The sequence below is a fragment of the Vitis vinifera genome, chromosome 11, assembly GCF_030704535.1.
Source record: "Vitis vinifera cultivar Pinot Noir 40024 chromosome 11, ASM3070453v1".
NCBI classification, from domain to species: domain Eukaryota; kingdom Viridiplantae; phylum Streptophyta; class Magnoliopsida; order Vitales; family Vitaceae; genus Vitis; species Vitis vinifera.
In genome coordinates, this window is record NC_081815.1 from 2,457,112 (window position 1) to 2,471,571 (window position 14,460).

At 36.3% G+C, this 14,460-nt stretch overlaps 2 protein-coding genes across 2 annotated transcripts; one reads left to right on the plus strand and one right to left on the minus strand.

Moving 5' to 3' along the window:
* The first annotated feature begins 1,820 nt into the window (after positions 1 to 1,820).
* Positions 1,821 to 9,394, plus strand: LOC100242358 (hexokinase-1). The gene is made up of 9 exons (XM_002283572.5): positions 1,821 to 2,538; positions 4,531 to 4,681; positions 4,769 to 4,951; positions 5,881 to 5,955; positions 6,098 to 6,253; positions 6,454 to 6,552; positions 6,640 to 6,770; positions 7,742 to 7,823; positions 8,657 to 9,394. Exons 1-9 carry the CDS (start codon positions 2,267 to 2,269, stop codon positions 8,999 to 9,001), a joined length of 1,494 nt encoding a protein of 497 aa, XP_002283608.1. The 5' UTR covers positions 1,821 to 2,266; the 3' UTR covers positions 9,002 to 9,394.
* LOC100247568 (receptor-like protein kinase 5) lies at positions 9,194 to 13,795 on the minus strand. The gene is made up of 2 exons (XM_002280359.4): positions 10,393 to 13,795; positions 9,194 to 10,280 (listed from the first exon to the last, which is right to left on the minus strand). The coding sequence occupies exons 1-2, from the start codon at positions 13,028 to 13,030 to the stop codon at positions 9,853 to 9,855; spliced, it is 3,066 nt and encodes a 1,021-aa protein (XP_002280395.1). The 5' UTR covers positions 13,031 to 13,795; the 3' UTR covers positions 9,194 to 9,852.
* Between the last annotated feature and the right edge of the window lie 665 nt (positions 13,796 to 14,460).

The following is a 14,460-nucleotide window of genomic DNA, read 5'->3' on the forward strand; positions in this document are numbered from 1 at the left end:
AACCATGCAATATCTACAAAGCCACGTGCCTAATTTATACCATTTGGCTGACCCGCTGCAGAGTTTGCAGGTCACGTGCCCTGCCTCACCTCATTATCTACCCTACTAATATTATCTAGCATGATAATTTTAGTTTTAAATTATTTTATCTAGTAATTTTTTTTTTCTTCTTTGAAACATTTGATGAACATAAAATTTTTCCCAAATAGGGAATAGAAAAGGAAATAACATAATTTATTTATTAATTAAATGTCATATTTATATTATTTTTATCTAAATAATTATTAATTATGATAAATAAATCTTATATTAGTTTTTAAATCTATAATTGTTTTCAATAGTCTTCAAGCATATCCAAATATATGAATAAACTTTGAAAAATCATTTTCTATGATTGACAGTGGAGGAATTGAAAGCTAACACTTGAGGGGATGTTTGATAGAAAAACAAATTAATTCTAAAAGAATAAAAAGGAAAATGGTGGGTCTTATTTCTTAAGTATATTTGATAAAAGTTAAAAATCACTTCTTACAAAACATGATCAACAAATTATAAATTTTTATAATTTTTTTTATAAAAGAAAGAGTTTTATTATTAAATCATTTTTATTTTAGAATTTATCTTTTTTTTAAAAATCTTTTTTAAATTAAAACATTTTATTATTAATTCATTATTACAATAAAATCAAAATTCTAAAAATAATACCTATTTTAATTCTTTTGTGAGATTCAGTTTTAATCAATTTCTTTTAAATTATAATATATTATTTTTATTCATTTTAATGGTTTAATGTAATAAAATTCAAGTTCTAAATAAATTTTATTTAATTTATTTATATCAATTACTTTTTTTTCATGTTATTTATTTATTTATCATTAAGTATATATATGGATATAATTGTTTTTATTTAACTTTAATTTCTTAATATAATAAAATTAGGGTTCTAAATAATTCTATTTAATTTATTTATCAAAATCATTTTTTTATTAAAAGGTTTTGAAATTCTTACAAAAAAAAAAGAAGAAGAAAAAATTTACAAAATACAATAAAAAAAAGTTTTTATGTTATTTATTTATTATATTTTATATTATTATACATAATTAAAGTAAATATATTATCAATAAATTTAATTTAATTTTATTAATTAATATCAACTATTAGTTTTAACTGAATTAAAAAAATTAAATATTTACTATAAGTTATCGTATGTCAAGTGACATATTACGACAAAATGGATAAGGTTAAATTTGCATTAACCAAATGATTAAATTATTCCATCTAAACCAATTTCATACTTTGTATATTCAATATTATCTCCTTCCATCTTGTTTCCATAATTAATTATTTCTTTTGAATTTTCCTTTTTGAAAAATTAAAGTTAATTTTTAAGGTGAATAATTTTTAAAAAGAAATAATTTATTGTAAAAACTAAGAAAATAATATTTTTCATAAAAGTGAATTTTAGCTTGTATAGAAAAATTAATTTTCCATATTAAAAAAAAATTCTTTTTATGTTTTTATACCACCATACTTTGGAAAATGTGTATTTTTTAATAATAATAATAATAATAATTTTTTTTTACTTTTTTGTACCAAAAAAATTTACATTTTTTCTACCATTTCCTTGTTTGGGGATCTATTTATTTTTCCCACAAAAGTATATTTAAAATGCGGAAAAAATAAGTGTAATTAAAATGAATTAAAACATATTTATAGAGAAAAAAAAAGTTAAATTTATAAAAATAATTTATTAATTTTAATCCTCACAGTAAAAGACAAAAGGGTATTATAGTAATTATATAAAAAGAGTGATATATCAAAATCTTAAATTATTATCCTGTTGAGATAAATCTCCAGAGAAGCGGCTGACTTGATAAAATACAAAATAAAATCGAGAGCACTCGAAGGAAATAAAAATAAAAATAAAAATAAAAAAGGGAATAAAACAAGGAAACCAAAGAAGCAGGAGCTGAGCCTGAGCCCTGTGTCCTCTTTCTTGTTTTCCTTACCTTATTTTCCCGAGAAAATCGCTCGAAATTCGTCCAATTTTTCAATCAAAATTTCCTCCCCTCTCTCTCTTACACGTGCAACTGAATCTCTGAACATCCAGGCAATTTCTCATAAAATCGACCAGGGTTTTCCGGTTTTTCCACCGAGAGGGAAAGCTTGGAGCTTTGGAGGAGCTCGGAGTTTGGAGATTTGAATCGATCTGCGTCTGGAGAGTTTTATTGATTGGTAGTTGGTGTTGTTGTTGTTGGTGGTGGTGATGGGGAAGGTGGCGGTGGGAGCGGCGGTGGTGTGCGCCGCGACGGTCTGCGCGGCGGCGGTGCTGATCGCGCGCCACCGTATGCGGAGCTCTGGGCGATGGGCTAGGGCCATGGCGATACTGAGGGAATTTGAGGAGAAGTGTGGGACCCCTATTGCGAAGCTGAGACAGGTGGCTGACGCCATGACTGTTGAGATGCATGCTGGTCTTGCATCTGAAGGTGGAAGCAAACTCAAGATGATTATCAGCTATGTGGATAACCTTCCCACTGGGTAATCAAAGTTTCCTTCTTTGTTTTATTATATTTTTCTTTTTTCTAACTTCATTTTATTTAAATCTTGATGTCGCTTTTATTTATAAATAAATAACTGAAAAAAAAAAAAAAAAACTTCTTTGGGGTTTGGTTTTGGTTTATTGTTTTCTCATTGATTTTTGCATAACGACTCGAATTTGGAACTCTTATTAAAAGGTTGATCAATCATTGATCAGATATATTTTTTTGCCCTTTTTTGTGATCATATTTTGAATGGGTTTTCCAAACTATATATTTTAAAGGATGTTCTTTTTTATAATTTGTTGGGATCGGGTCTTGGTTTTCAATCTTGGGTAGTGTATGTAACAATTAAGAATCACTTTCATTGATTATATCAGTAGGCATTTTTGTTTTGCTGTTTTTTTCTTTGTTCTAATTTTTATATTTTCATCTTTGTATATGAAATTCATGGCTCTCTGATTTTTATTTTTCCCATCTGATTTATCATATTCTTGTTGTCACTGTGTCAGTGCTTGAATGGAAGAAATGACTGTTTCGAGTTTATGAGTTGATGTAACTGAAACCAAACATGATTTTAATGTTCTTGCGTGCACTTATCATTGAGTTCCACTAGAACTTGAGGAAGATGGTCCCTTCTCTCTCTCTCTCGCTTCTTTTTTATAGGCTTGAGGAAGATGATCCCTCTTAGGTGGTTCAAATGAAACTTCCTAGAAAAACATATTCCTCCGGTAATCATGGACTTCCTCAACTTGATTGAGTTGGGAGAATATCAAGATTGAAATGTAGGAGTTTCATGGTAGGTTTGGTAGTTGCCTTTTTGAGATGCCAACCCTATCTTACCATCAAACTTTATGCTCACGAAGTTCATTATATCTTGATTGGGGGTTATTCATTTTTTCTTCTTTCCTTTTCTCTGTCTTTGTCGAGCACCCACCTTTTTGTTCTCTATTTTGTTGGGTCGTTTTTCTTTTCCAATCTATTGGCTTATAGACTACCATATAAGGCTTTGTTGCTTTTACCTTTTTGTCTCATTTCTGGTCCTTGGTTTTGTGGCCCTTTTTTTTCCATTATTTATTTATTTTTTCATATAGCTTGATCATGAGAATTCTCCTTACAATAATTCTTCTTTTTGGTCAATTTTCATATTACTGATTTGGTCTAGTAGATTAGGGTCACTTGGGACATAATACTGAAGTGGAATGTCACTTTACACTTAAGAAGGTGGCAAAATGATTTTGATTTTTATATTGACTTCATGGAATTGTGAAAGTTTCCGTTTCTCCTTTTTTTATTTGATTCGTTCTTCTTGGAATGTCTCTTTATGATTAGCATGCAGTTCTGTTTAATCCGGTAGAGATGAGTTTGCCAGTGGCTCTGTAATGAATCAATGAAAGCAGATATGAATTAAGTTATCTTAAGACTGCCCTATCATGTATGAATATGATTAATAATCCTTGTGGCTAAGTTTCAATTAATTAAATAATTACGTCTTGTGATTATCATTAGGTTGAAGTCTTAAATCAGGGTAGTTTGTTTTTGTTCTTTTATCTACATTTGTATATATGTTTAGTTGGTAAGTTAAGGTTCCAAAAAGAATCGTGTTTAAGCAAATGCTGATGGACTCCTATTTTCAGAGGAACTCAATAAAACTGCATATGTCAATGTATTTGGAATGATTCCTACCGATAAAAAAAAATTGTATTTGGAATGATTCCTAATTGAACTATTTGTTGATTTTTTTTCTTGTTATTTGATTTGGTCTTATTTTTCTTTTTTAATTTGGGCTGAGTCTTATGAGGAGCTAGGAACATAAAATTTTCCAAATAGAAAAATACCAATCTTTTCCTAAGACTAATAGGAAGGAGATAAAATTGACTGAGGAAAAGTTCCACCTGGAAATGGACAATTTCAGTTGTCCAGATCTGTTACACTGATTAAGAGATATTTCAGCTGAACATGCCACTTATTCTCCCTCTTTTTTTTTTTTTAGGGATGAGAAGGGTTTGTTTTATGCATTGGACCTTGGTGGCACAAACTTCCGTGTCTTGCGTGTGCAATTGGGTGGGAAAGACAAGCGTGTTGTTAAACAAGAATTTGAGGAAGTTTCTATTCCTCCACATTTGATGGTTGGGAGTTCAGATGTGAGTGTTATTCAAGCATTCAAAGAATGTTTTATGCTGTTTAGATTTGTTTCATGCTCTGAAGTCTGTGAATGATGGTGATTTCAGGCTTTATTTGATTACATTGCTGCAGCACTTGCTAAATTTGTTGCTACTGAAGGTGAAGGTCTTCATGTTTCTCCTGGTAGACAAAGGGAACTGGGTTTTACTTTCTCATTTCCAGTTAGACAATCATCAATTTCATCGGGCTCCCTCATTAAATGGACAAAGGGATTCTCAATAGAAGACGCGGTTAATCCTAGTTACCTTGATCCTTGTTTGCAATCTAATATTGATCCTGCCATTCTCTTCTCCAGTTGTTTTTTTTTTTTTTTCCCCCTTAAATTATTGATGCTGGCCTTTGTCCAGAATAAAAAATAAAGGGGCATTGATAATCTTGAAAGTTGATAACTAGTTGTTTAATTTGGATGTTTTTGTGAAAAGTATGGATATGTTATCATTCTGCTATTTTCTACAAAATTAATTCCATGTTGATTAGTTTCACATTACACATGTTATCAGGCATTGTTTGTATAAGCTGTGCAATCAGTGTACTTGGTCATCGGTTGAGGATTGGTTATAAATGACAATGCCTCACTATATTTTAACTTATATGACCAAATTTTTTTATATCATATTGAGTTATTAACTTTTCTAAAACCTTAGGATTTGGCCCCATAAAGCATACCATGCCCCAGCACACTCTAAACTTCAGGGTAGTTTAAGTTACAATACTTGTGATAACAGTCCATTGCTGGTAGTATTTACTACTGCTACTAATACCTTTATTTGTATCATTTTGTAGTTTTATTTTTCCCTTTATTGACTTGTGTACATTGAAAAGCTGTAAACTAAGAATTGGAAAAAAAGAACTTCCCTATAATCTACTGTTTCATTTTTGTGCGCTATCCTTACAAGGTTATAATCCTATATATTTTTGGGTTTTGGAAGTAAATTCTACCATCTGTTAAGCCCAGTACTTTAGGTGGGGACATTATTTTCCCTCCAAATTTGTCTTGAAATTTTTATATATTCTTCTGTCCTGGGTTTTTTAACCTAGGGTTATAACATCTGGGGTCTAGTTTTGCAACTACCAGCTGTCTACTCTCTAGTATTTTCATTTTAATGTTCTCATGTTTTCTTTTTTTTAAAAAAAATAAAAATTGGCTGGCATGTTATAGGTTGGACAAGATGTAGTGGGAGAATTAACGAAAGCCATGGAAAGAATTGGTCTTGATATGCGCGTATCTGCTTTGGTAAGTCAACTTGATTTCTCTTTAAGAGAGCTCTCCTAGAGAATTCTGTTATTTCAAATTTGAGTCTGGTAGCCTTCCTTTCTATCTAATCTGTCAAGAAGATTTTTTATTTAGAATTCTTCAATTTGCTCTGCTGATACAGGTCAATGATACAATTGGAACACTAGCAGGAGGTAGATATTATGATCAGGATGTCGTTGCTGCAGTGATCTTGGGTACTGGAACAAATGCAGCCTATGTAGAACGGGCACAGTCAATTCCCAAGTGGCATGGTCTCCTACCGAAATCTGGAGATATGGTTAGCAGTTCTCTTATAATTTCCATCTATTGATATGTGATTAGGAATGTACTATCCATCTTCTATTAAAAACAAAAAATCTTGACTTTTTTTTAATGTCTCTTTCCTGATATAGAAATGTTTCTGTGGTTTGGAACCTAGTATACAAGTTATGCTATTATGTCGGAAGATAAATAATTTTCTTAATAAAATTTCTGTAGGTTATCAACATGGAGTGGGGTAACTTTCGATCATCTCACCTTCCACTAACAGAATATGATCAGGTGCTGGATGCTGAGAGTTTAAACCCTGGAGAACAGGTGACTGATTTTGTTTGAGATTACCAAGTTCCATCTTGTAATTGCTTTTTGGATGAATTAATGCCGGAAAGGTTGCTGTTGTCACAGATTTTTGAGAAGATTATTTCTGGTATGTATTTGGGAGACATTGTACGCAGAGTCTTGTGTCGTATGGCTGAAGAAGCTGACCTTTTTGGGGACACTGTTCCACCAAAACTGAAAATTCCTTTCATATTAAGGTAATTCCTTTATTTTTTATGGGCTTCCCATTCAAAAACTCATCTTTTTGGCCCAGGACAAAGAATATTGATGCATATTGACCTTTATAACAATGATATAGTAATTTAACCCTTTCTTCTGCAAAGTTGATTATAATATGTTTTTAATCCCTTCAGATGCATTGATATTGGGCAGATTGCATAACTGTTGGGCAAAGACACGTATTTCATGGATATCAAATTAAGCATGTGCAAAGTAGTTTCCCATTATTCTTGTTGACAAAGCTAGATTCTAGAATTAGTTATGCATTGTGAACACATCAGAAAAAAACATTTTCACTTACACATAAAACATATCTTTAAGTTACAACCTTCAAAATGTGCTCATGAAGTTTCTGGTTGGATGTTCCTATATGCACAAAGTCCACAAAGTGTTTGCAGCAAGATTGGATAGATTGGGTGGTTTTCCAAGCTTTGAAACTTGAGTACAACTGAATTTTGGGACAAATTGCCAATTACATTTTGTGGACACAATTATGACACTTCCCAAGGTAGCATGATCAGGAATGCCAATAATTTTACCATCAAACAACTAAGGGCAATGTTAATAAATGTGTAAAATAGCGCTGTAGGGAAACCCAGGATTTGGTGTAATTTTTAGAGTATGAGAATGATCCTAGAGAGGTTTAATAGCAGGGTTGTTCTGGTTGTGGTCTTCTTTTGATGTGTTAATTCACAAAATTTTCTTTTACTTATTTGAAAAAAAGATACTGACAGTCACGGTCACAAAGTTCCTGAACCAAACTTATGAAAGTTATAGGCATTTACTATATAGCTAGTTCAGCCATGTTTCAAACTCTCTTTATGTTATATTTCATGTCATGTAATTTGTCTGGTCGCATGTAAGTTTTCTGTGCAAGATTTTATTGTGTTCAGTTGATTTTTTTGATGGACTACTTACAATAAAGCTACTTCTCTTGTAAAATATTTAGGACTCCTGACATGTCAGCGATGCATCACGATACATCTCCTGATCTGAGGGTTGTTGGCAGCAAACTAAAAGATATCTTGGATGTATGTTACTCTGACCACATTGTTGTCTGAAAAATGAAAATGTAATAATATTTTCTGGCCTGACAGTTTACTTTCAATCTCCTAAAAAATGGAAAACAAGATGAAAGAAACAAGTGTAAAGCAAAAAGCATTAAGGACAATTATATCTCTGCAGTTTCTTTCTAGAACACCTAGAAGCCCCCCAATCAAACCTCAATTTTCCTGCTCTAGCTTCAAATGGGGCTTGAGCATAAGAAGGGTAGTATATCCACATCATCTAGTATTTCATCAGTCCTTTTTTCACCTGTTACTTTTTCTGATAATGAAATCCCCATCTGAGTCTTTTCTTCGACAATCCCCATTTTAGCTTGCCGCTTTTCCCTTTTCCTTCTGCAATCAATACCATGCTTTTTTTTTTCTTTTTACTCCCCTATAGAACTCTGGTAATAGTAGGAAAACCCCCATCCACCTATCTCTGGGATTTGGAGAATTTTTCACCTTTCTTCAAATGCCTTTCCTTATTGATTTGATCCACCAGCAATACAGATCCCTCATTCTTGAAGAGAACTGTTGTTAATCTCCTGCTGCTCCTCTCAACCAGTTTGAGCTTGATTTGTTCACAGCCTTTTTCATTGGTCTCCCACTCCCAATATTTAGAACTCAAATGAGATAAGGCTCCTCATCCATCACGATTTGAAGACAATTTTTTAACTTCTTGAGGCAGTTCATGATTTGTTTTAATAAAGCAGGTTGCATCCCACAATAGCAGAAACAAGTGCATGGTTTATTTGTCTGCTTTAACTCTTTTTTCTTATGGGTTTCTTGCATGTCCTAACTTTTTTTATTCATGTCAGATACCCAATACTTCCCTGAAAACAAGAAAAGTTGTCATTGAGCTGTGTGATATTGTTGCTACTCGTGGGGCCCGTCTTTCTGCTGCAGGGATCCTAGGCATTCTCAAGAAATTGGGGAGAGACACAATGAAGGAGGGGGATAAGCAGAACTCGGTGATAGCACTGGACGGAGGGCTGTATGAGCACTACACTGAGTTCCGCACCTGCTTGGAGAGCACCCTCAAGGAGTTACTGGGAGCAGAAGTTTCTGATAACATAGTCATCAAACACTCCAATGACGGCTCAGGCATTGGAGCTGCCCTGCTGGCTGCCTCCCACTCTCAGTACCTTGAAGAAGACTCTTGAACGTGGTTGGCCCATTGTATTTTGGTCCAAGAAGCTTTTACAAATTCAGTTTTTGTATATCTTCCTTATCCCCCTTTCTTTTCACGAACTCCCCTCAGATCATTTGGAGCGTTAACGTAGTTCAAGTGATCATTCTAGCAAATCCTTAATTTATGGTCTTGCAGAGTATAGAACTGAATGATGGATCAGATATGCGGTTGGAATGCCTAAAATTGGCTGACAAGTTCACACTATAGCCTGTCATTTTCTAATGTTCCGGCAGTGTATTGGTACTTATAAAAGTTCATTGTCTCCTGAATTACAGAATAAAAGGGGATTTAAGGTGTTTTTCTTTGCTACTTGCTTTTGGTAGAACATCCTCTCTATTCTAAATAAAACAGGATTTTATGGGTATCAGCAATCTGTTTCTGTACTTATCACTTCTGGTTGCCAAGTACTATTTTGCAAGAGACGCTCTATAGATATTTCTAGGCATCCGAGGAAAAGCATCAACTGCCTTCGTTCTTGAGAGTTGAGATGGTTTTCCTGTTGTGCTTGCCTCACTTTTTCTTCCCTTCTAGTGTTTCTCTTTACTCTAAATTTAGGGTTCGTATTAAACAAGTTGCAAACAAGAACGTATTACTTTTTTTAAGTATAGATATGCAATGTGTGTGCTTCATTCCTGTAGAATCTTATTGTATACAGCAATGTTCATGGCCTAACTTGGGCCACCTTTCGCCTTGGTTTCTATATATGACTACAAGATGCTCTCTAAGCTACACGATTCAGAGCAGTTTGGTCTTCTCAATATAGCAACCTATTGCTAACTATATGTTTTCCTTTGCCTCCTGTGACAGCATGGAACAGAGTCATCACACATTGGACGCAAAATTACTGCCATTATTTTCTGATATTCTCGCTGGCTTTGTGTCGAGGAGGGGGGCGGCATCGTATTCTCTTCCGGTATTCTCCCCTCCATAGACCTCTAGTGGATTGCTGTATTGGAGCAAGATCTTCAAAACCTTCCTCATGCTGGGCCTGGTAGAAGGCAGTGTGCCAGTACAAATGATCCCTAGCTTGAACACACTGCTCATCTCATCCAAGTAGCAGGGTTCCTTGATCTCCTTGTCCAAGGCGTCGGCTGTATGCTTGCCTTCTTGGATGTGCTGCCATGCCCACTCAACAAGGCATGTGTGCTCATCTCCATCACTGGCTTCCCGTCCTGTTACCAGCTCCAGAAGGATTACCCCGAAGCTGTAAACATCAGTCTTCTCACTCACTCTTGCAGTATGAGCAGACTCTGCAAGTCAAATTAGAAACAGAGTTTTAACTGAATTTTTCTAGGGAAAATGAGGGAAAATGAATCAGTAGTTTTAAAGGGGAGGTCATTTCCAAATTCTTGCATCACTCACCTGGTGCCATGTACCCGACTGAGCCTGCCACAGTTGACATTGTGTTCAGCTCTCCGGGCTTGATCAGCATCTTTGCCAATCCAAAATCTGCTAATTTTGCATTGAACTCAGAATCCAGCAGGATATTGCTCGACTTCACATCTCGATGAACAATGGGAGGTGAACAGTCATGGTGCATGTAGCATAGACCCTGGGCAATATCCACAGCAATCTTCAACCTCTGGGGCCAGGCCAAGACAAAATGATGGACTAAACCCGAGGCAATCATCGGCCTTCTCTTCCTATGGAGCCACCGATCCAGGCTTCTCCTTTCCATATACTCATAGACCAGAAGTTTTGAATCCTCACTTGAAACACAACACAGCAATTTTATGATATTGGAGTGCCGAATTGCACCCAGTATTTCAACTTCTGCTAAAAATTCTTTCTCAAGCTTGTGATCCAAGTTTCTGTGAGTCCAAATCCTCTTCACAGCCACAACTTCACCCAAATGATTTACAGGAACACAGTATACTTTCCCTGACCCGCCACTTCCAATCACATTATTCTCTGCTAAACTTGACAAAATGTTTGCTTCAGTGAAATTCAATCTCTGGAATGAGGTGAGTTTCCATGTGGGATCAAATCTGTGCGTCTTCCTTCTATAGACTCTGAAGACAATGAATGAAAATGACAAGGCCAACACAGCGGCTGCTGCAGCAACAATCAGAATCAAAGCCAAAGATTCTGATGAGATCTTGCTCTTCTTCCTTGTCTCAGAATGGCAGAGTTGGAAGCCAGTGCCTAGGAATGGGTTACTTGTACAGAGACCAGGGTTGTTCAAGAAGCTGCTGTCATATGCTTTGTTTTCAAACTTGGTTGGGATTTTCCCAGTAAGATGATTGGAAGAAAGGTTGAGAAAGGTGAAAGTCAGGAGGCCGATTTCAGGTGGGATTTCACCGGAGAGTTGGTTCTCCGACAGGTCTAGCTCTGAAAGGTCAGGTAGATAACCAATTTCAGCCGGGATCATGCCAGAGATCTGATTTCGGCTAAGGTTCAGGAAATTCAGCGACTTCCAAGACACTATCTTGGATGGAAGGTGACCGTCAAATAGGTTTCTGTCGAGAAAAAGAGTAGTGAGGCTAGGTAGGGCTGTTAATTCAGAAGGAATTGGACCGGATAATTGGTTATTGCGTGCATCAAACACCACCAGGTTCTTCCAGGAAGCTACTCCAGCTGGAATATTTCCATAAAACATGTTGTCTCTGATCTCAAGCCGAGAAAGATTCCACCCCAATTCATCAGGCAGCTCACCTGTAAATGAATTGTGGCTTAGCATCAGCCGTGATATGTTCACTAAAGTCCATAGACCACTGGGAACGTTGCCTGAAAGCGAGTTATTGTAAACCATGACAGTTTTCAAATTCCTGCAATTCCCAAGGGATTCAGGCAATTCCCCACTGAGCTTATTATCAAAGGCTACCAATCCTTCCAATTTTCCACCTGCGCACAAGTTCTCTGGAAGCCTTCCGGTAAAACTGTTGGAAGCTACCTCAAACGCTTCCAGCATTGAGTATCGCCCGAAGTCTGGAGGCAGTATACCGGACAGATTGTTGCTGAACAACCTAACGTCTCTCAGGGCTGTTAGATTGCCAATGCTTTCTGGAATCTCCCCTGTGAATTGATTGGAGTACAAAACCAGAACTTCCAATTTGCTTAGCCTTCCAAAATCTTCTGGGATTGTCCCAGATAAGTTGTTCTTAGAAAGATCAATTCTAAGCAAATTTATGGCCTCAATTGTTGGGCCAATCTCCCCAGAAAATTGATTTACTTGAAGGTATAATTCGGTCAAATTTTTCAACAGAAACAAACTGCTTGGGATTTTCCCACTCAAATTGTTTGAAGACAAGTCCAAGTACTGGAGTGCAGTCATTTCTCCAATCATTTCCGGGATTTCTCCTATCAAATTTGATTGGGCCATCCACAGATACTTCAAATTCTTCAACTTAGTGAAATTCAGAGGTATTTCCGATGGCCGGAAATCGTTATAGGCCATTCCTAAGTGTTCAAGTTTCGACAAATTACCTATTTCTGGCGGGAAAGAACCGTTGAACTGATTTTGGGTGAGCCTAAGAAACCTCAACTCCGGTAATCGCCCAATTGCAGCCGGAATATCGCCAGAGAAGTTGTTGCCGACGAGGAAGAGGAGATACAGCCGAGGTGACAAGCGGTCAACATCCGCCGGAATGGGGCCAACGAAGTAGTTTTGAGAGAGGTCCAAGTACTCAAGCTTGGTGCAGTTGTACAGACCTGTAGGGAATCCACCAGGGATGTAGTTGAGTTGGAGATCAATGGTTGTGATGTTCTTCAGGTCACAGATGAAGGGTGGGATTTCGTTGGTGATGTTGATGTTCACAAGAGAGATTCCAGTGACAGAGCCATCCTCTGCACATTCAATCTCCGGCCATGTGCAGTAGGATGAATTGGACGAAGTCCAGTGATCGATGGCTGGCGGATTATGCCAGTGTTGCTTAAGCTTCAGTAGGATTGAGAGCTCCTGATCACTGGCCTGAGAATTCCCATAAAAGGTTAAAGAGAAGAGGAGGATAGAGAGGGTGTAGAAGTGAATTTGGACAGAAGGTGGGGGTGTTTTCGACATTTTGGGACGTGGGTTTCAGAGGTTGAAGATGAAAGTGGTGAGCTTAAACTACCATGGTGATACACAGTGGGCTTCAGACTTGAGAGTCCAGGGTAGTAGTGGTAGTAGTATATGTCCAAACACACTGGAACTTGAAAACAAGCAGCTGAGTTCAAACCATGGAAATTTGGAATCTGTTTTCCTTTCCATTCAAAGGGTGTCGGAAATTCTAGATGAAGTTTCGTGGGTGAAACTTCTACCAACCTTCTTCCTCAGAAGAAAGAAAAAAAAAAAGGTTACAGAAACACGCAGAGAGAGAGCCTCTCCTCGTGTGGGAGCAAAATGATTTATTCTTTGATAATTTATGCCAAATTTTATTGAAGTCAATGGAAAAAAGTTAAAAAACTTCAGACGGTGTGCAAGAGCAGCCACATCGTAGTCGTTACGATGAAGATCTCTTTTCCCTGCATCGTGTTTTGACGATTGGCAGGCTGCACGTAATTGGAAAAGTCAATCAAAATTGGCTTCTTTTTCATTTTTTTCTTCTGTTGTCAAATGTTTTAGCACGCCAACGTGATAAATACACAAGGACGTGGAGCATGGCGTTCAAAATATGGCATTGGACTGAACTTGGGAAATTTTCTAGATGAGCACGCCATTGTTGAAGGTTCAACCTGAATCCATGCCATCATAATTTCTAAGTCAACACTTCATATATGAAATAAATTTGATTGGTGGAGTTTGCAGTTAGAAGTCAGATTCTTTACCTACCTTCCTTGCTTTTTTTCTCTTTCTCCTTTTATTTCTTTTTGTTCGTGGAAATGCTCCTTTTTTTTTCCATGTTCTAAGGCCTGTCAGTTGTCATCATTTCAATGAATTGCCTTCTTGTTTCCCCATTTTTGAACTGTGAAATGACCACGTGAGTGTACTCAAATTCTGGCTGCTGGTGATTGTTTGGAAAAGTTGTAATTTCACATAATTAAAAAGAATTCCAAGATAAAACATTGGACTGCAATATGGCCACAAGCTTTGTGGATGTTGGGCCTTGTTCAGGGGTCCATTGGCGCTTGTCATGAAGTAGAATCCATGGCATTAATTCCTTTCTTCCAAAGAGAAACTAAACTGGGTAATACAAATAGGTCTGTTTTAGAATTATTCAAACTTCACACTTTCACTCTACTCCAATCCAGATTCAATTGAGATCTCATTAGAAGGGTTCCAGGGCTAACACATGGGCAGAGTCCTGACTAAGTGTTAGAAGAGAGAGACACTTTATCTCTCTTTCAAGCCACTCCTACCAGCTCGATCTGTTGGGTACATTCAGCACATGAGGAAGGCACCAAAGGTGGAACACAAAGAAGGGAGATTTGAAGAGTGCATAGAAAACTTCAACCAAAACAAGATTACCTTCAAGATATTAAGATTGTCGGTTATACCAGTAAGTTAATTGG